This window comes from Leptodactylus fuscus, unplaced genomic scaffold (genome assembly GCF_031893055.1).
Source record: "Leptodactylus fuscus isolate aLepFus1 unplaced genomic scaffold, aLepFus1.hap2 HAP2_SCAFFOLD_56, whole genome shotgun sequence".
NCBI classification, from domain to species: domain Eukaryota; kingdom Metazoa; phylum Chordata; class Amphibia; order Anura; family Leptodactylidae; genus Leptodactylus; species Leptodactylus fuscus.
In genome coordinates, this window is record NW_027440589.1 from 446,397 (window position 1) to 468,014 (window position 21,618).

At 44.3% G+C, this 21,618-nt stretch overlaps 1 protein-coding gene across 1 annotated transcript in view; it reads left to right on the plus strand.

Moving 5' to 3' along the window:
• The first annotated feature begins 1,494 nt into the window (after nt 1-1,494).
• Nucleotides 1,495-21,618, plus strand: part of LOC142188585 (polycystin-1-like) — a 124,642-nt gene continuing 104,518 nt past the window's right edge. The window contains exons 1-7 of the mRNA XM_075261877.1: nt 1,495-1,556; nt 1,733-1,804; nt 13,376-13,930; nt 14,113-14,470; nt 14,996-15,126; nt 19,025-19,164; nt 21,206-21,468. Coding sequence (XP_075117978.1) covers nt 1,495-1,556; nt 1,733-1,804; nt 13,376-13,930; nt 14,113-14,470; nt 14,996-15,126; nt 19,025-19,164; nt 21,206-21,468 — 1,581 coding nt within the window. The remainder of the gene's footprint in view (nt 1,557-1,732; nt 1,805-13,375; nt 13,931-14,112; nt 14,471-14,995; nt 15,127-19,024; nt 19,165-21,205; nt 21,469-21,618) is intronic.

Here is a 21,618-nt window from a genome sequence, read left to right on the forward strand (position 1 = left end):
GTTTTCTCCTACACTGCAGGGTGCTCAGTCTCATTCACTGGCTGCATGTTTTCTCCTACATTGCAGGCTGCTCAGTCCCATTCACAGGCTGCATGTTATCTCCTACATTGCAGGCTGCTCAGTCCCATTCACTGGCTGCATGTTTTCTCCTACATTGCAGGCTGCTCAGTCCCATTCACTGGCTGCATGTTTTCTCCTACATTGCAGGCTGCTCAGTCCCATTCACTGGCTGCATGTTTTCTCCTACACTGCAGGGCGCTCAGTCCCATTCACAAGCTGCATGTTTTCTCCTACACTGCAGGCTGCTCAGTCCCATTCACTGGCTGCATGTTTTCTCCTACATTGCAGGCTGCTCAGTCCCATTCACAAGCTGCATGTTTTCTCCTACACTGCAGGCTGCTCAGTGCCATTCACAAGCTGCATGTTTTCTCCTACATTGCAGGCTGCTCAGTCCCATTCACTGGCTGCATGTTTTCTCCTACACTGCAGGCTGCTCAGTCCCATTCATTGGCGGCATGTTTTCTCCTACATTGCAGGCTGCTCAGTCCCATTCACTGGCTGCATGTTTTCTCCTACACTGCAGGCTGCTCAGTCCCATTCATTGGCTGCATGTTTTCTCCTACACTGCAGGCTGCTCAGTCTCATTCACTGGCTGCATGTTTTCTCCTACACTGCAGGGTGCTCAGTCCCATTCACAGGCTGCATGCTTTCTCCTACATTGCTGGGTGCTCAGTCCCATTCACTGGCTGCATGTTTTCTCTTATATTGCAGGCTGCTCAGTCCCATTCACTGGCTGCATGTTTTCTCTTACATTGCAGGCTGCTCAGTCCCATTCACTGGCTGCATGTTTTCTCTTACATTACAGGGTGCTCAGTCCCATTCACTGGCTGCATGTTTTCTCTTACATTACAGGGTGCTCAGTCCCATTCACTGGCTGCATGTTTTCTCTTACATTGCAGGCTGCTCAGTCCCATTCACTGGCTGCATGCTTTCTCCTACATTGCTGGGTGCTCAGTCCCATTCACTGGCTGCATGTTTTCTCTTATATTGCAGGCTGCTCAGTCCCATTCACAAGCTGCATGTTTTCTCTTACACTGCAGGGTGCTCAGTCCCATTCACTGGCTGCATGTTTTATCCTACATTGCAGGCTGCTCAGTCCCATTCCCTCTGAGGTCTCCAAATTAGAAATCTAAGCTGACATCTATACAATCCAATATAAAAAGAGATGTCAGAGGATCAGAGAGTGGAGAGACGGCAGCAGTCAGAGATGTCACATGGAGGGAACCGAGCAGCCTGCGGTGGAGGAGAAGCAGCGGCAGCACAAGCTCAGCAACATCTAGAACAAAACACAGAAAACAAATCCATCTTGTTAAAATTTACTAAAATCGACACAAAAAGTGAAAAAGATCAGAAAAAACATTTAGGTGTCTAAAAAATCTCTAACGCGTTTCAGGATAGCCGTATCCCGTAATCATAGCCATAGGTAATATTACAATGGTGCCAGAGGTGTCTATAAAGGTGCCCAGAGGTGTCTATAAAGGTGCCCAGAGGTGTCTGTAAAGGTGCCCAGAGGTGTCTATGAAGGTGCCCAGAGGTGTCTGTAAAGGTGCCCATGAAGGTGCCCAGAGCTTTAAGCTACAACTTGCCCTCGTTGCTGAGGGATTACATTTGGATCTATTAGAATCTGTTACAATGTGAAGTAGATTTACCCGGAACATTTTCTTCCTTTCAGGGATCTCTCAGGAAACCGATTGACTTTACTGAATGCAAAAGACTTTATTGGACTCAACAACATAAGAAACCTGTAAGTGATGGAAGAAAAGGAAGATGGCGGATTAAAGGGGCTTAAAGGGGCCGGACTACATAGAATAACAGACCCAGAGATGGTGGGAGGAGAAAGTGCTTAGTCAGCATAGTATAGGGGCAACTGCAATAGCAGCAGAATAGTCTGGGGGCAACATTATATAGGGGAAGCATAGTATAAGGTCAGTATAGTATAAGGGTAGTATAGTATAAGGGTAGTATAAGGGTAGTATAGTATAAGGGCAGTATAGTATAAGGGCAGTACAGTATAAGGGCAGTACAGTATAAGGGCAGTATAGTATAAGGGCAGTATAGTATAAGGGCAGTATAGTATAAGGGCAGTACAGTATAAGGGCAGTACAGTATAAGGGCAGTACAGTATAAGGGCAGTATAGTATAAGGGCAGTATAGTATAAGGGCAGTATAGGATAAGGGCAGTACAGTATAAGGGCAGTACAGTATAAGGGCAGTACAGTATAAGGGCAGTACAGTATAAGGGCAGTATAGTATAAGGGCAGTATAGTATAAGGGTAGTATAGTATAAGGGCAGTATAGTATAAGTAAGTACAGTATAAGGGCAGTATAGTATAAGGGCAGTATAGTATAAGGGCAGTATAGTATAAGGGTAGTATAGTATAAGGGCAGTATAGAATAAGTAAGTACAGTATAAGGGCAGTATAGTATAAGGGTAGTATAGGATAAGGGCAGTATAGGATAAGGGCATTGTATATATAGTATAGTATAAGGGTAGTATAGGATAAGGGCAGTATAGTATAAGGGTAGTATAGTATAAGGGCAGTATAGCATAAGTAAGTACAGTATAAGGGCAGTATAGTATAAGGGTAGTATAGGATAAGGGCAGTATAGGATAAGGGCATTGTATATATAGTATAGTATAAGGGTAGTATAGGATAAGGGCAGTATAGTATAAGGGCATTGTATATATAGTATAGTATAGTATAAGGGTAGTATAGGATAAGGGCAGTATAGTATAAGTAAGTACAGTATAAGGGCAGTATAGTATAAGGGTAGTATAGGATAAGGGCAGTATAGTATAAGGGCATTGTATATATAGTATAGTATAGTATAAGGGTAGTATAGGATAAGGGCAGTATAGTATAAGTAAGTACAGTATAAGGGCAGTATAGTATAAGGGTAGTATAGGATAAGGGCAGTATAGTATAAGGGTAGTATAGTATAAGGGTAGTATAATATAAGGGTAGTATAGTATAAGAGTAGTATAGTATAAGGGCAGTATAGTATAAGGGTAGTATAGTATAAGGGTAGTATAGTATAAGGGTAGTATAGTATAAGGGTAGTACAGTATAAGGGTAGTACAGTATAAGGGCAGTACAGTATAAGGGCAGTACAGTATAAGGGCAGTATAGTATAAGGGTAGTATAGTATAAGGGTAGTATAGTATAAGGGCAGTATAGTATAACGGTAGTATAGTATAAGGGCAGTATAGTATAAGGGCAGTATAGTATAAGGGCAGTATAGTATAAGGGTAGTATAGTATAAGGGCAGTATAGTATAAGGGTAGTACAGTATAAGGGTAGTATAGTATAAGGGCAGTATAGTATAAGGGCAGTACAGTATAAGAGTAGTATAGTATAAGGTCAGTATAGTATAAGGGTAGTATAGTATAAGGGCTGTATAGTATAAGGGTAGTATAGTATAAGGGTAGTATAGTATAAGAGCAGTATAGTATAAGGGCAGTATAGTATAAGGGTAGTATAGTATAAGGGTAGTATAGTATAAGAGCAGTATAGTATAAGGGTAGTATAGTATAAGGGTAGTATAGTATAAGGGTAGTATAGTATAAGGTCAGTATAGTATAAGGGTAGTATAGTATAAGGGCAGTATAGTATAAGGGTAGTATAGTATAAGGGCAGTATAGTATAAGGGCAGTATAGTATAAGGGCAGTATAGTATAAGAGCAGTATAGTATAAGGGCAGTATAGTATAAGGGCAGTATAGTATAAGGGTAGTATAGTATAAGGGTAGTATAGTATAAGGGCAGTATAGTATAAGGGCAGTATAGTATAAGGGTAGTATAGTATAAGGGTAGTATAGTATAAGGGCAGTATAGTATAAGGGTAGTATAGTATAAGGGCAGTATAGTATAAGGGTAGTACAGTATAAGGGTAGTATAGTATAAGGGCAGTATAGTATGAGGGCAGTATAGTATAAGGGTAGTATAGTATAAGGGCAGTATAGTATAAGGGTAGTATAGTATAAGGGCAGTATAGTATAAGGGTAGTATAGTATAAGGGTAGTATAGTATAATGGCAGTATAGTATAAGGGTAGTATAGTATAAGGGTAGTATAGTATAAGGGCAGTATAGTATAAGGGTAGTATAGTATAAGGGTAGTATAGTATAAGGGCAGTATAGTATAAGGGCAGTATAGTATAAGGGCAGTATAGTATAAGGGTAGTATAGTATAAGGGTAGTATAGTATAAGAGCAGTATAGTATAAGAGCAGTATAGTATAAGGGTAGTATAGTATAAGGGTAGTATAGTATAAGGGCAGTATAGTATAAGAGCAGTATAGTATAAGGGTAGTATAGTATAAGGGTAGTATAGTATAAGGGCAGTATAGTATAAGGGTAGTATAGTATAAGGGTAGTATAGTATAAGGGTAGTATAGTATAAGGGCAGTATAGTATAAGGGCAGTATAGTATAAGGGTAGTATAGTATAAGGGCAGTATAGTATAAGGGTAGTATAGTATAAGGGCAGTATGGTATAAGGGTAGTATGGTATAAGGGTAGTATAGTATAATGGCAGTATAGTATAAGGGCAGTATAGTATAAGGGCAGTATAGTATAAGGGCAGTATAGTATAAGGGTAGTATAGTATAAGGGCATTGTATATATAGTATAGTATAAGGGTAGTATAGTATAAGGGTAGTATAGTATAAGGGCAGTATAGTATAAGGGTAGTATAATATAAGGGCAGTATAGTATAAGGTCAGTATAGTATAAGGGCAGTATAGTATAAGGGTAGTATAGTATAAGGGTAGTATAGTATAAGGGTAGTATAGTATAAGGGTAGTATAGTATAAGGGCAGTATGGTATAAGGGCAGTATAGTATAAGAGTAGTATAGTATAAGGGCATTGTATATATAGTATAGTATAAGGGTAGTATAGTATAAGGGTAGTATAGTATAAGGGCATTGTATATATAGTATAGTATAAGGGTAGTATAGTATAAGGGTAGTATAGTATAAGGGTAGTATAGTATAAGGGCAGTATAGTATAAGGGCAGTATAGTATAAGGGTAGTATAGTATAAGGGCAGTATAGTATAAGGGTAGTATAGTATAAGGGCAGTATGGTATAAGGGTAGTATGGTATAAGGGTAGTATAGTATAAGGGCAGTATAGTATAAGGGCAGTATAGTATAAGGGCAGTATAGTATAAGGGCAGTATAGTATAAGGGCAGTATAGTATAAGGGCATTGTATATATAGTATAGTATAAGGGTAGTATAGTATAAGGGCAGTATAGTATAAGGGCAGTATAGTATAAGGGCAGTATAGTATAAGGGCAGTATAGTATAAGGGCAGTATAGTATAAGGGCAGTATAGTATAAGGTCAGTATAGTATAAGGGCAGTATAGTATAAGGGTAGTATAGTATAAGGGCAGTACAGTATAAGGGCAGTACAGTATAAGGGTAGTATAGTATAAGGGCAGTATAGTATAAGGGCAGTATAGTATGAGGGCAGTATAGTATAAGGGTAGTATAGTATAAGGGCAGTATAGTATAAGGTCAGTATAGTATAAGGGTAGTATAGTATAAGGGTAGTATAGTATAAGGGCAGTATAGTATAAGGGTAGTATAGTATAAGGGCAGTATAGTATAAGGGTAGTATAGTATAAGGGTAGTATAGTATAAGGGCAGTATAGTATAAGTGTAGTATAGTATAAGGGCATTGTATATATAGTATAGTATAAGGGTAGTATAGTATAAGGGTAGTATAGTATAAGGGTAGTATAGTATAAGGGTAGTATAGTATAAGGGTAGTATAGTATAAGGGCAGTACAGTATAAGGGCAGTACAGTATAAGGTCAGTACAGTATAAGGTCAGTATAGTATAAGGTCAGTATAGTATAAGGGCAGTATAGTATGAGGGCAGTATAGTATAAGGGTAGTATAGTATAAGGGCAGTATAGTATAAGGTCAGTATAGTATAAGGGTAGTATAGTATAAGGGTAGTATAGTATAAGGGCAGTACAGTATAAGGGCAGTACAGTATAAGGTCAGTATAGTATAAGGTCAGTATAGTATAAGGGCAGTATAGTATGAGGGCAGTATAGTATAAGGGTAGTATAGTATAAGGGCAGTATAGTATAAGGGTAGTATAGTATAAGGGCAGTATAGTATAAGGGTAGTATAGTATAAGGGTAGTATAGTATAAGGGCAGTATAGTATAAGTGTAGTATAGTATAAGGGCATTGTATATATAGTATAGTATAAGGGTAGTATAGTATAAGGGTAGTATAGTATAAGGGTAGTATGGTATAAGGGTAGTATGGTATAAGGGTAGTATGGTATAAGGGTAGTATGGTATAAGGGTAGTATGGTATAAGGGCAGTATAGTATAAGGGCTGTATAGTATAAGGGCAGTATAGTATAAGGGTAATATAGTATAAGGGCAGTATAGTATAAGGGCAGTATAGTATAAGGGCAGTATAGTATAAGGGCAGTATAGTATAAGGGCAGTATAGTATAAGGGCAGTATAGTATAAGGGCAGTATAGTATAAGGGTAGTATAGTATAAGGGTAGTATAGTATAAGGGCAGTATAGTATAAGGGTAGTATAGTATAAGGGCAGTATAGTATAAGGGTAGTACAGTATAAGGGTAGTATAGTATAAGGGTAGTATAGTATAAGGGTAGTACAGTATAAGGGTAGTATAGTATAAGGGTAGTATAGTATAAGGGTAGTACAGTATAAGGGTAGTATAGTATGAGGGCAGTATAGTATAAGGGCAGTATGGTATAAGGGCAGTATAGTATAAGGGTAGTATAGTATAAGGGTAGTATAGTATAAGGGCAGTATAGTATAAGGGTAGTATAGTATAAGGGCAGTATAGTATAAGGGTAGTACAGTATAAGGGTAGTATAGTATAAGGGCAGTATAGTATAAGGGCAGTATGGTATAAGGGCAGTATGGTATAAGGGTAGTATGGTATAAGGGTAGTATAGTATAAGGGTAGTATAGTATAAGGGCAGTATAGTATAAGGGCAGTATAGTATAAGGGCAGTATAGTATAAGAGTAGTATAGTATAAGGGCAGTATAGTATAAGGGCAGTATAGTATAAGGGCAGTATAGTATAAAGGCAGTATAGTATAAGGGTAGTATAGTATAAGGGCAGTATAGTATAAGGGTAGTATAGTATAAGGGCAGTATAGTATAAGGGTAGTATAGTATAAGGGTAGTATAGTATAAGGGTAGTATAGTATAAGAGCAGTATAGTATAAGGGCAGTATAGTATAAGGGTAGTATAGTATAAGAGTAGTATAGTATAAGGGCAGTATAGCATAAGGTCAGTATAGTATAAGGGTAGTATAGTATAAGGGTAGTATAGTATAAGGGCAGTATAGTATAAGGGTAGTATAGTATAAGGGCAGTATAGTATAAGGTCAGTATAGTATAAGGGCAGTATAGTATAAGGGCATTGTATATATAGTATAGTATAAGGGTAGTATAGTATAAGGGTAGTATAGTATAAGGGCAGTATAGTATAAGGGCAGTATAGTATAAGGGCAGTATAGTATAAGGTCAGTATAGTATAAGGGTAGTATAGTATAAGGGCAGTATAGTATAAGGGCAGTATAGTATAAGGGTAGTATAGTATAAGGGCAGTATAGTATAAGGTCAGTATAGTATAAGGGTAGTATAGTATAAGGGCAGTATAGTATAAGGGCAGTATAGTATAAGGGCAGTATAGTATAAGGGCATTGTATATATAGTATAGTATAAGGGTAGTATAGTATAAGGGTAGTATAGTATAAGGGCAGTACAGTATAAGGGTAGTATAGTATAAGGGTAGTATAGTATAAGGGCAGTATAGTATAAGGGCAGTATAGTATAAGGGCAGTATAGTATAAGGGTAGTATAATATAAGGGTAGTATAGTATAAGGGCAGTATAATATAAGGGTAGTATAGTATAAGGGTAGTATAGTATAAGGGCAGTATAGTATAAGAGTAGTATAGTATAAGGGCAGTACAGTATAAGAGTAGTACAGTATAAGGGTAGTATAATATAAGGGCAGTATAGTATAAGGTCAGTATAGTATAAGGGCAGTATAGTATAAGAGCAGAATAGTATAAGGGCTGTATAGTATAAGGGTAGTATAGTATAAGGGTAGTATAGTATAAGGGCAGTATAGTATAAGGGCAGTACAGTATAAGGGCAGTATAGTATAAGGGCAGTATAGTATAAGGGCAGTATAGTATAAGGGTAGTATAGTATAAGGGTAGTATAGTATAAGGGCAGTATAATATAAGGGTAGTATAGTATAAGGGCAGTATAGTATAAGAGTAGTACAGTATAAGGGTAGTATAATATAAGGGCAGTATAGTATAAGGTCAGTATAGTATAAGGGCAGTATAGTATAAGGGCAGTATAGTATAAGGGTAGTATAATATAAGGGCAGTATAATATAAGGGCAGTATAGTATAAGGTCAGTATAGTATAAGGGCAGTATAGTATAAGGGCAGTATAGTATAAGGGTAGTATAATATAAGGGTAGTATAGTATAAGGGCAGTATAATATAAGGGTAGTATAGTATAAGGGCAGTATAATATAAGGGTAGTATAGTATAAGGGCAGTATAGTATAAGGGTAGTATAGTATAAGGGTAGTATAGTATAAGGGCAGTATAGTATAAGGTCAGTATAGTATAAGGGCAGTATAGTATAAGAGCAGAATAGTATAAGGGCTGTATAGTATAAGGGTAGTACAGTATAAGGGTAGTATAGTATAAGGGCAGTATAGTATAAGGGCAGTATAGTATAAGGGTAGTATAATATAAGGGTAGTATAGTATAAGGGTATTATAGTATAAGGTCAGTATAGTATAAGGGTAGTATAGTATAAGGGCAGTATAGTATAAGGGCAGTATAGTATAAGGGTAGTATAGTATAAGGGCAGTATAGTATAAGAGCAGAATAGTATAAGGGCTGTATAGTATAAGGGCAGTATAGTATAAGGGCAGTATAGTATAAGGGCAGTACAGTATAAGGGTAGTATAGTATAAGGGCAGTATAGTATAAGGGCAGTATAGTATAAGGGTAGTATAATATAAGGGTAGTATAGTATAAGGGCAGTATAGTATAAGGGTAGTATAGTATAAGGGCAGTATAGTATAAGAGTAGTATAGTATAAGGGCAGTACAGTATAAGAGTAGTACAGTATAAGGGTAGTATAATATAAGGGCAGTATAGTATAAGGTCAGTATAGTATAAGGGCAGTATAGTATAAGAGCAGAATAGTATAAGGGCTGTATAGTATAAGGGTAGTATAGTATAAGGGTAATATAGTATAAGGGCAGTATAGTATAAGGGCAGTATAGTATAAGGGCAGTATAGTATAAGGGTAGTATAGTATAAGGGCAGTACAGTATAAGGGTAGTATAGTATAAGGGCAGTATAATATAAGGGTAGTATAGTATAAGGGCAGTACAGTATAAGAGTAGTATAGTATAAGGGCAGTATAGTATAAGGGCAGTATAGTATAAGGGCAGTATAGTATAAGGGTAGTATAGTATAAGGGTAGTATAGTATAAGGGTAGTATAGTATAAGGGCAGTATAGTATAAGGGCAGTATAGTATAAGGGTAGTATAGTATAAGGGCAGTATAGTATAAGGGCAGTATAGTATAAGGGTAGTATAGTATAAGGGTAGTATAGTATAAGGGCAGTATAGTATAAGGGTAGTATAGTATAAGGGTAGTATAGTATAAGGGCTGTATAGTATAAGGGCAGTATAGTATAAGGGTAATATAGTATAAGGGCAGTATAGTATAAGGGCAGTATAGTATAAGGGCAGTATAGTATAAGGGTAGTATAGTATAAGGGCAGTATAGTATAAGGGCAGTATAGTATAATGGCAGTATAGTATAATGGCAGTATAGTATAAGGGCAGTATAGTATAAGGGCAGTATAGTATAAGGGCAGTATAGTATAAGGGCAGTATAGTATAAGGGCAGTATAGTATAAGGGTAGTATAGTATAAGGGCAGTATAGTATAAGGGTAGTATAGTATAAGGGCAGTATAGTATAAGGGTAGTATAGTATAAGGGCAGTATAGTATAAGGGTAGTATAATATAAGGGCAGTATAGTATAAGGGTAGTATAGTATAAGGGTAGTATAGTATAAGGGCAGTATAGTATAAGGGTAGTATAGTATAAGGGCAGTACAGTATAAGGGTAGTATAGTATAAGGGCAGTATAGTATAAGGGTAGTATAATATAAGGGCAGTATAGTATAAGGGCAGTATAGTATAAGGGTAGTATAGTATAAGGGCAGTATAGTATAAGGGTAGTATAGTATAAGGGTAGTATAGTATAAGGGTAGTATAGTATAAGGGTAGTATAGTATAAGGGTAGTATAGTATAAGGGCAGTATAGTATAAGGGTAGTATAGTATAAGGGCAGTATAGTATAAGGGTAGTATAGTATAAGGGCAGTATAGTATAAGGGTAGTATAGTATAAGGGTAGTATAGTATAAGGGTAGTATAGTATAAGGGTAGTATAGTATAAGGGCAGTATAGTATAAGGGTAGTATAGTATAAGGGCAGTATAGTATAAGGGCAGTATAGTATAAGGGTAGTATAGTATAAGGGCAGTATAGTATAAGGGCAGTATAGTATAAGGGCAGTATAGTATAAGGGCAGTATAGTATAAGGGTAGTATAGTATAAGGGCAGTATAGTATAAGGGCAGTATAGTATAAGAGTAGTATAGTATAAGGGCAGTACAGTATAAGGGCAGTATAGTATAAGGTCAGTATAGTATAAGGGCAGTACAGTATAAGGGTAGTATAGTATAAGGGCAGTATAGTATAAGGGCAGTATAGTATAAGGGCAGTACAGTATAAGGGTAGTATAGTATAAGGGTAGTATAGTATAAGGGTAGTATAGTATAAGGGCAGTATAGTATAAGGGCAGTACAGTATAAGGGCAGTATAATATAAGGGTAGTATAGTATAAGGAGGTATATGGAGGTATACAGCAGCCAGCCGGCCATCATTACCCTCAGGTATACAGGACAGCATAGCCAGGTGACAGAGCTCTGTATATAAGGGTCCTGTGTATGAATCACACATGTATCGCACACACAGATATCTCAGACACACAGGTATCGCACACACGTAGGACACGCACATATCGCACACACAGGTATCGCACACACAGGTATCGCACACACAGGTATCGCACACACAGGTATCGCACACACAGGTATCGCACACACAGGTATCGCACACACAGGTATCGCACACACAGGTATCGCACACATGTATCACACACACACACACAGGTATCGCGCACACAGGTATCGCGCACACAGGTATCGCGCACACAGGTATCGCGCACACAGGTATCGCGCACACAGGTATCGCGCACACAGGTATCACACACACACACAGGTATCGCGCACACAGGTATCGCGCACACAGGTATCGCGCACACAGGTATCGCGCACACAGGTATAGCGCACACAGGTATCGCGCACACAGGTATCGCGCACACAGGTATCGCGCACACAGGTATCGCGCACACAGGTATCGCGCACACAGGTATCGCGCACACAGGTATCGCGCACACAGGTATCGCGCACACAGGTATCGCGCACACAGGTATCGCGCACACAGGTATCGCGCACACAGGTATCGCGCACACAGGTATCGCGCACACAGGTATCGCGCACACAGGTATCGCGCACACAGGTATCGCGCACACAGGTATCGCGCACACAGGTATCGCGCACACAGGTATCGCGCACACAGGTATCGCGCACACAGGTATCGCGCACACAGGTATCGCACACACAGGTATCGCACACACAGGTATCGCACACACAGGTATCGCACACACAGGTATCGCACACACAGGTATCGCACACACACGTATCACACACACACACACGGGTATCGCACACAGGTATCGCACACACAGGTATCACACACAGGTATCACACACACAGGTATCGCACACACAGGTATCGCACACACAGGTATCGCGCACACAGGTATCGCGCACACAGGTATCGCGCACACAGGTATCGCGCACACACAGGTATCGCGCACACACAGGTATCGCGCACACACAGGTATCGCGCACACACAGGTATCGCGCACACACAGGTATCGCGCACACACAGGTATCACACACACACAGGTATCACACACACACAGGTATCACACACACACAGGTGTCGCGCACACAGGTGTCGCGCACACAGGTGTCGCGCACACAGGTGTCGCGCACACAGGTGTCGCGCACACAGGTGTCGCGCACACAGGTGTCGCGCACACAGGTGTCGCGCACACAGGTGTCGCGCACACAGGTGTCGCGCACACAGGTGTCGCACACACAGGTGTCGCACACACAGGTGTCGCACACACAGGTGTCGCACACACAGGTGTCGCACACACAGGTATCACACACACATAACACACACAGGTATCACACACACAGGTATCACACACACAGGTATCACGCACACAGGTATCACACACAGGTATCGCGCACACAGGTATCGCACACACAGGTATCGCACACACAGGTATCGCACACACAGGTATCGCACACACAGGTATCGCACACACACATATCACACACACACGGGTATCGCACACAGGTATCGCACACACAGGTATCACACACACAGGTATCACACACAGGTATCACACACAGGTATCACACACACAGGTATCGCGCACACAGGTATCGCGCACACAGGTATCGCGCACACACAGGTATCGCGCACACACAGGTATCGCGCACACACAGGTATCGCGCACACACAGGTATCGCGCACACACAGGTATCGCGCACACACAGGTATCACGCACACACAGGTGTCGCGCACACAGGTGTCGCGCACACAGGTGTCGCGCACACAGGTGTCGCGCACACAGGTGTCGCGCACACAGGTGTCGCGCACACAGGTGTCGCGCACACAGGTGTCGCGCACACAGGTGTCGCGCACACAGGTGTCGCGCACACAGGTGTCGCGCACACAGGTGTCGCGCACACAGGTGTCGCACACACAGGTGTCGCACACACAGGTGTCGCACACACAGGTGTCGCACACACAGGTATCGCACACACAGGTATCACACACAGGTATCACACACACAGGTATCACACACACAGGTATCACACACACAGGTATCACACACACATAACACACACAGGTATCACACACACAGGTATCACACACACAGGTATCACACACACAGGTATCACACACACAGGTATCACACACACAGGTATCACACACACAGGTATCACTCACACAGGTATCACTCACACAGGTATCACTCACGCACAGGTATCGCACGCACAGGTATCGCACGCACAGGTATCGCACGCACAGGTATCGCACGCACAGGTATCGCTCGCACAGGTATCGCTCGCACAGGTATCGCTCGCACAGGTATCGCTCGCACAGGTATCGCTCGCACAGGTATCGCTCGCACAGGTATCGCTCGCACAGGTATCGCTCGCACAGGTATCGCTCGCACAGGTATCGCTCGCACAGGTATCGCTCGCACAGGTATCGCTCGCACAGGTATCGCTCGCACAGGTATCACACGCACAGGTATCACACGCACAGGTATCACACGCACAGGTATCACACGCACAGGTATCACACGCACAGGTATCACACGCACAGGTATCACACGCACAGGTATCACTCGCACAGGTATCACTCGCACAGGTATCACTCGCACAGGTATCACTCGCACAGGTATCACTCGCACAGGTATCACTCGCACAGGTATCACACGCACAGGTATCACTCGCACAGGTATCACTCGCACAGGTATCACTCGCACAGGTATCACTCGCACAGGTATCACTCGCACAGGTATCACTCGCACAGGTATCACACACAGGTATCACACACAGGTATCACACACACACACACAGGTATCACACACACAGGTATCACACACAGGTATCGCACACACAGGTATCACACACACAGGTATCACACACACAGGTATCACACACACAGGTATCACTCACACAGGTATCACTCACGCACAGGTATCGCACGCACAGGTATCGCACGCACAGGTATCGCACGCACAGGTATCGCACGCACAGGTATCGCACGCACAGGTATCGCACGCACAGGTATCGCTCGCACAGGTATCGCTCGCACAGGTATCGCTCGCACAGGTATCGCTCGCACAGGTATCACTCGCACAGGTATCACTCGCACAGGTATCACTCGCACAGGTATCACACGCACAGGTATCACACGCACAGGTATCACACGCACAGGTATCACACGCACAGGTATCACACGCACAGGTATCACTCGCACAGGTATCACTCGCACAGGTATCACTCGCACAGGTATCACTCGCACAGGTATCACTCGCACAGGTATCACTCGCACAGGTATCACACACAGGTATCACACACAGGTATCACACACAGGTATCACACACAGGTATCACACACAGGTATCACACACAGGTATCACACACAGGTATCACACACACACACAGGTATCACACACACACACAGGTATCACACACACAGGTATCACACACAGGTATCGCACACACAGGTATCGCACACACAGGTATCGCACACACAGGTATCGCACACACAGGTATCTCACACACAGGTATCTCACACACAGGTATCTCACACACACATATCACACACACACATATCACACACACACATATCACACACACACATATCACACACACACACATATCACACACACACACAGGTATCACACACACATAACACACACACAGGTATCACACACACAGGTATCACAAACAGGTATCGCACACACAGGTATCGCACACACAGGTATCGCACACACAGGTATCACACACACACAGACGTATCACACACACAGGTATCGCACACACAGGTATCGCACACACAGGTATCACACACACAGGTATCACACACACAGACGTATCACACACACATATGGCACACACGTATCACACATCACCTGTTTCTTCCCTGCAGAAATCTCAGTCACAACCAAATTTGGATGATTGATGAATTCTGGATCCTGTCCCTGCCGGAGCTGCGGATTCTGTCAGTGTGATTATTGATTTCTATATTATTATTATTATTTATTTGATTTATTAGTTATTATTAATCTTTATTATTAGTTATTATTAGTCTTTATTATTAGTTATTTGATGATTTATTGGTTATTATTAGTCTTTATTATTAGTTATTATTAGGGATTATTATTCGTTATTATTAGTCTTTATTATTAGTTATTATTCTGATGATTATTCGTTATTATTAGGGATTATTATTCATTATTATTTGATGATTATTAGTTATTATTAGTCTTTATTATTAGTTATTATTCTGATGATTATTCGTTATTATTAGGGATTATTATTCATTATTATTTGATGATTATTAGTTATTATTAGTCTTTATTATTTATTATTAGGGATTATTATTTGTTATTATTCGGCCTCCATTGTTTGTTCCTATTTCACAAGCGCTTTATTCTCTTACAATTCAACTACACAAACAATGTGGAGCTGAGGCCACCGACAGGGCAAACCCCAAAGATGGTGAAGAGTCAGCGGAGAGGAGAAGACAGAGGGAAAGAAGAGGAGGGCTTGTGTGATCTTTGGTGGAGGCCCAGAAGTCCTCAGGTGCCAGATCCCCAAATAATAGGGACGGAGTTCCACTCTATGTGTCCAGGTAGAGATATGGTGGGAAGACGCCTGCAGTGGAGAGCTGGGCCAGGAATAGACTCGGAGTCTGGAAGGGTCTGATACTTTCCAGAACGTTGTAGGTTTTATTAAAGACTTCTCCTGTGTCATGGAGGAAGGAGGTGAGATCTTCCTGGAACAGAATCTCATTGACCTCTCAGATCCAGAGGGAGAGAGGAGAAGGATCTGCTCAGAATTATGGGATGCAAGCTCGGGCTGCGAGGACCAGGAAACAAAGTAGGAAGAGCTTAAAGGGGCACACCAGAGGCTCAGTGATGGAGAAGGAACAGAACAGGGCTCAACTGATAAGATGTCTCAGAAATCTGCAGCATCATCTGCTGAACAGGAGCTGGAGATCTGGGGAATGATACCTTCCACCAGTCCAGATCTCCAGAATGTTGGACAGGCTTGATTAGAGGATTGATCAGAATCTCGTAGATGACGAGAGCGTGACGTAGAAGACCGTCACCAAATCATAGGCCTTCTAAGAGCGAGGGCTCAGTCTTAAAGTCTACTGGGGCTGGGAATGAATTCATAAAATGGCGAAGCTGCGTATTGTGCCAAGAGGGGGGAGATCAGTCCAATGAGAGATACCTGGAGTTGGCTGGAACCACTTTGGATGTGGCATACGTGGGATGTCTCGTGGCGACACCAGTTGGGGAACATCCTACCAGATATTCCAGGAGGAAACCTTGGATTCCCCAGGATGGGGTCGCATGAAGGTTTTTGGAGCAGGTTCTAAGCTTAGGGCCAATGGTAGATTGGGAGGGGAGTGATGACTAAAGGGGGTACAAGCCAGGTCTACAACAGAATCCTAGACAATGGCCACTAGTCGGGCCAGGTGACCGGCAAAGTCATACGACTCCATGTCAGGGAGGGATAAACCATCACTACATCTGGAGGGACCTGCTAACACTCACCTGTTTGTCCGAGGAGAAGGCCCAGAAAACGAAGGAAGGAATGTGAACAGGTAAGACATATGCGGTAAAGCAGACGGGGTGGAATATTCGTCTGAAAGACTGCGCGCGATCGAAACAAGTGAATGTCCCCCGCCGACCACCCGACGCAATCAGCACGGATCAACGCCAACATGGGAGAGCCGGTAGAGATCCTTAGGATCTGGCGTGAGTAGATCTCCCAAGTATCCTGGAGCGCGAGTCCACCGGTGGAAGGAAAAGAATTGGCGTAGGGAGGAAACTTGTAAGGCAGAAAGTCACATGAAGAAAGGCCTCCGATCTGGAGAGATGAAACTTGAAATTGGAAAGTCTAGAAACATTTCGGAAGGAGGAGATCAAGCAGAAGAGAGAGAAGAAAGCACAAATCATCAGCGTATGCCACCATCTTATAAAGGAGCGCAGCACAGGCTACTCCGGAGGTGTCAGAGTGTGCCCAAACATGGAGAACGGGCTCCAAGGTCAGGATGACCATGAGGGGAGACAGCGGACAACCTGCCTGGTATCACCAGCAATGGGATGAGAGTAAACCATTGACCCTGACGGGAGCCTGGTGGAGCAGAAGGGAACGTAAGTCAAGTAGGTCAAGCGTATGAATACGTTACAGACGAGAATCTACGTAAGCCCGACGTTCCTCTTACAGATGGGAGCCGCCGTGTAGGAGAACGCCATGAATCCGCCATTTATGGGATCCACACACTACGGGGTCTAGTGAGATATTCCAGTAACCGAGGACAGTCCCATCAGCCAAGTGGGAGGGGCTGAGATGTCATTGGTGACAATAACGAGAGCGACGGCGAGACCAGTGATCAGAGACCAGTGCGAGATTATCTGTCCCCACTGATATCAGGGAGAAGATGGTGGTGACGGCTCCGGTGAGATGAGATACGTCGGCTCCGGTGAGATGAGATACGTCGGCTCCAGTGAGATGAGATACGTCGGCTCCGGTGGGATGAGATACGTCGGCTCCGGTGGGATGAGATACGTCGGCTCCGGTGGGATGAGATACGTCGGCTCCGGTGAGATGAGATACGTCGGCTCCGGTGAGATGAGATACGTCGGCTCTGGTGAGATGAGATACGTCAGCTCTGGTGGGATGAGATACATCGGCTCTGGTGGGATGAGATACGTCGGCTCTGACAGTGACCAATGCCTGAATGTGGGCTTGTCCCAAGCGGGAAGCCAAATCCTCGAGGTCCCTCTTGGTAGGATGTGAATGAGGTCCCGGAATAGTGGAAGGTCTCCTGGCATTATATGGGGCACTGGGCAGAGGGAGCGGACATATTGGAGAGCTGTGAAGGAGCAGGACAACGGACAGTGCACGGTATCTAGAACCAACCTCTGTGACTGGTGACGTGTAGGAGACGATGGCGCCATATCCTCAGCGTCAGACGATACAGCGGAGATCCTGGAGTGTGAGAGATATCCGGAGATGGACGGTGAGCGATCGCTCCGGAGTTTGGGTAAGAGCGGCAGCAGAGTTGTCAGGACATCTTCTCGGCACTGGTAGTCACAGACTATTACAGACACCGCCTGGATCCATCATGGCGGCTACAGGAATCGGGAGCACGGCTCAGCCCAACTGGCAGCGGGTCAGGGGGGGGGATAAGAACAGTCCAGACGGGAGACTGCAGAGGCCGGCGGTGATGGAGGAGGCCCAGGCTCAGGTCATGTAGGCCGCAGTTTGGGTAAGAGCGGCAGCAGAGTTGTCAGGACATCTTCTCGGCACTGGTAGTCACAGACTATTACATACAGTCACCGCCTAGATCCATCATGGCGGCTATAGGAATCGGGAGCACGGCTCAGCCCAACTGGCAGCGGCTCAGGGGGGGATAAGAACAGTCCAGACGGGAGAATGGAGGAGGCCCAGGCTCGCCTCAGGTCATGTAGGCCGCAGTTTGGTGTCACAGGTCTCTGGCGTACTGGTGGCCGCAGTCTGTGTCCAGGGGCAGGTGGGCGAGGGGTTATAGCGGGTCCCCCCCAATTCCTGAGCAATCTGTGCTGTTGGTTTACACACACAATATCTTAGGCTCTTTACTGTCAGGTGGGCGGTCCTGAGTAGGATCAGACAGTCTGGGACCGCCCACCTGACAGGGAGGTGACAGGTTTTCTGGTATTATGCTACCCTGTATAGATGTGGCCCCATGTGATAACCCATAGGGGGCCCCAATGTACCCGCGACTTCACAGATATCATAGTGCTATAGGGGCAGAACCATTGCATTCTGGGTCTTGCTGTCCTTATGGGCCTTTGACTCTCTCTTGTGTCAGTATTAACCGTCACTTTCATTCTATGTTGCAGAGATCTCTCAGGCAATCGTCTGCCATGTGCTTGTCCCCTGCACCGATTCATCTCCCATTTGGCAGCAGAAGTGAGATTAGTTATGGATCCGGAGAGCGAGCGTTGCGTTCATGACCCCGGAGCGCCCGCCCAACCCTGCTGTAAGTGTCAAACAAGGGAAAGGGAAAGACCTGGAAGATTTCTTGTTCCTGTCATTGGAGATCAGACAAGTTTGTCACCGCCAGATTGTGAAAAAATGCTTCAGATTCTTTATCTAGGCAGAACAGTGGCTCAGTGGTTAGTATAGCAGCTCAGTGGTTAGTATGGCGGCTCAGTGGTTAGTATGGCGGCTCAGTGGTTAGTATGGCGGCTCAGTGGTTAGTATGGCGGCTCAGTGGTTAGTATAGAGGCTCAGTGGTTAGTATGGCGGCTCAGTGGTTAGTATGGCGGCTCAGTGGATAGTATGGCGGCTCAGTGGATAGTATGGCGGCTCAGTGGTTAGTATGGCGGCTCAGTGGTTAGTATGGCGGCTCAGTGGTTAGTATGGCGGCTCAGTGGTTAGTATGGCGGCTCAGTGGTTAGTATGGCGGCTCAGTGGTTAGTATGGCGGCTCAGTGGTTAGTATGGCGGCTCAGTGGTTAGTATGGCGGCTCAGTGGTTAGTATGGCGGCTCAGTGGTTAGTATGGCGGCTCAGTGGTTAGTATGGCGGCTCAGTGGTTAGTATGGCGGCTCAGTGGTTAGTATGGCGGCTCAGTGGTTAGTATGGCGGCTCAGTGGTTAGTATGGCGGCTCAGTGGTTAGTATGGCGGCTCAGTGGTTAGTATGGCGGCTCAGTGGTTAGTATGGCGGCTCAGTGGTTAGTATGGCGGCTCAGTGGTTAGTATGGCGGCTCAGTGGTTAGTATGGCGGCTCAGTGGTTAGTATGGCGGCTCAGTGGTTAGTATAGCGGCTCAGTGGTTAGTATGGAGGCTCAGTGGTTAGTATGGAGGCTCAGTGGTTAGTATGGCGGCTCAGTGGTTAGTATGGCGGCTCAGTGGTTAGTATGGCGGCTCAGTGGTTAGTATGGCGGCTCAGTGGTTAGTATAGCGGCTCAGTGGTTAGTATAGAGGCTCAGTGGTTAGTATGGCGGCTCAGTGGTTAGTATGGAGGCTCAGTGGTTAGTATGGCGGCTCAGTGGTTAGTATGGCGGCTCAGTGGTTAGTATAGCGGCTCAGTGGTTAGTATGGCGGCTCAGTGGTTAGTATGGCGGCTCAGTGGTTAGTATGGCGGCTCAGTGGTTAGTATGGCGGCTCAGTGGTTAGTATGGCGGCTCAGTGGTTAGTATGGCGGCTCAGTGGTTAGTATGGCGGCTCAGTGGTTAGTATGGCGGCTCAGTGGTTAGTATGGCGGCTCAGTGGTTAGTATGGCGGCTCAGTGGTTAGTATGGCGGCTCAGTGGTTAGTATGGCGGCTCAGTGGTTAGTATGGCGGCTCAGTGGTTAGTATGGCGGCTCAGTGGTTAGCATGGCAGCTAAGTGGTTAGCATAGCGGCTCAGTGGTTAGCATGGCGGCTCAGTGGTTAGCATGGCGGCTCAGTGGTTAGCATGGCGGCTCAGTGGTTAGCATGGCGGCTCAGTGGTTAGCATGGCGGCTCAGTGGTTAGCATGGCGGCTCAGTGGTTAGCATGGCGGCTCAGTGGTTAGCATGGCGGCTCAGTGGTTAGCATGGCGGCTCAGTGGTTAGCATGGCGGCTCAGTGGTTAGCATGGCGGCTCAGTGGTTAGCATGGCGGCTCAGTGGTTAGCATGGCGGCTCAGTGGTTAGCATGGCGGCTCAGTGGTTAGCATGGCGGCTCAGTGGTTAGCATGGCGGCTCAGTGGTTAGCATGGCGGCTCAGTGGTTAGCATGGAGGCTCAGTGGTTAGCATGGAGGCTCAGTGGTTAGCATGGAGGCTCAGTGGTTAGCATGGAGGCTCAGTGGTTAGCATGGAGGCTCAGTGGTTAGCATGGAGGCTCAGTGGTTAGTATGGAGGCTCAGTGGTTAGTATGAAGGCTCAGTGGTTAGTATGGAGGCTCAGAGCATATAGCAGGCCACAATGGCGTTATTCACACATTACTGCTCAGCGCTGCTCTATAATGTCCTCCAGGCTGCCTGATAGGAGTCTGATCTCGTTGACCATGTTCCTATAGCTTCTATGTGTAATATAACTTCTTCTTCCCTGCAGATGACTATGTTTCCTGTCTGAGGGGACCCCTGGACTGTGGGGTACGATATTCGGTGGTGACCCTGGCCCCGTTCTCCGCTCCGGCCTGCCTCGCTCTTTGCTTTCGTCATGGCTACCCCTACTATAGTCGAGATGATACACAGCGATGTCTTTGTGGGTCTGTCATGTTACAAGTCAATGGCTCCTGTCTGGAAAGATGTTCAAGGAGTGCGGCGATGGAGACGTGTCATACATGTGTCATACATGACCCTCGACCAGCTCAGGTGAAGGAGGATTTATGTGACCTTCTATTCTATACGTCTCCATATGTCTCCTGATAGATCAGGAATAAGACTTCGCCACCTCTGACCTGAAGTCTGTCTGTATTGTTAGAAAGGGTGGGGGAAGGGTGTGGGTGACCCCGCTTTACCGGA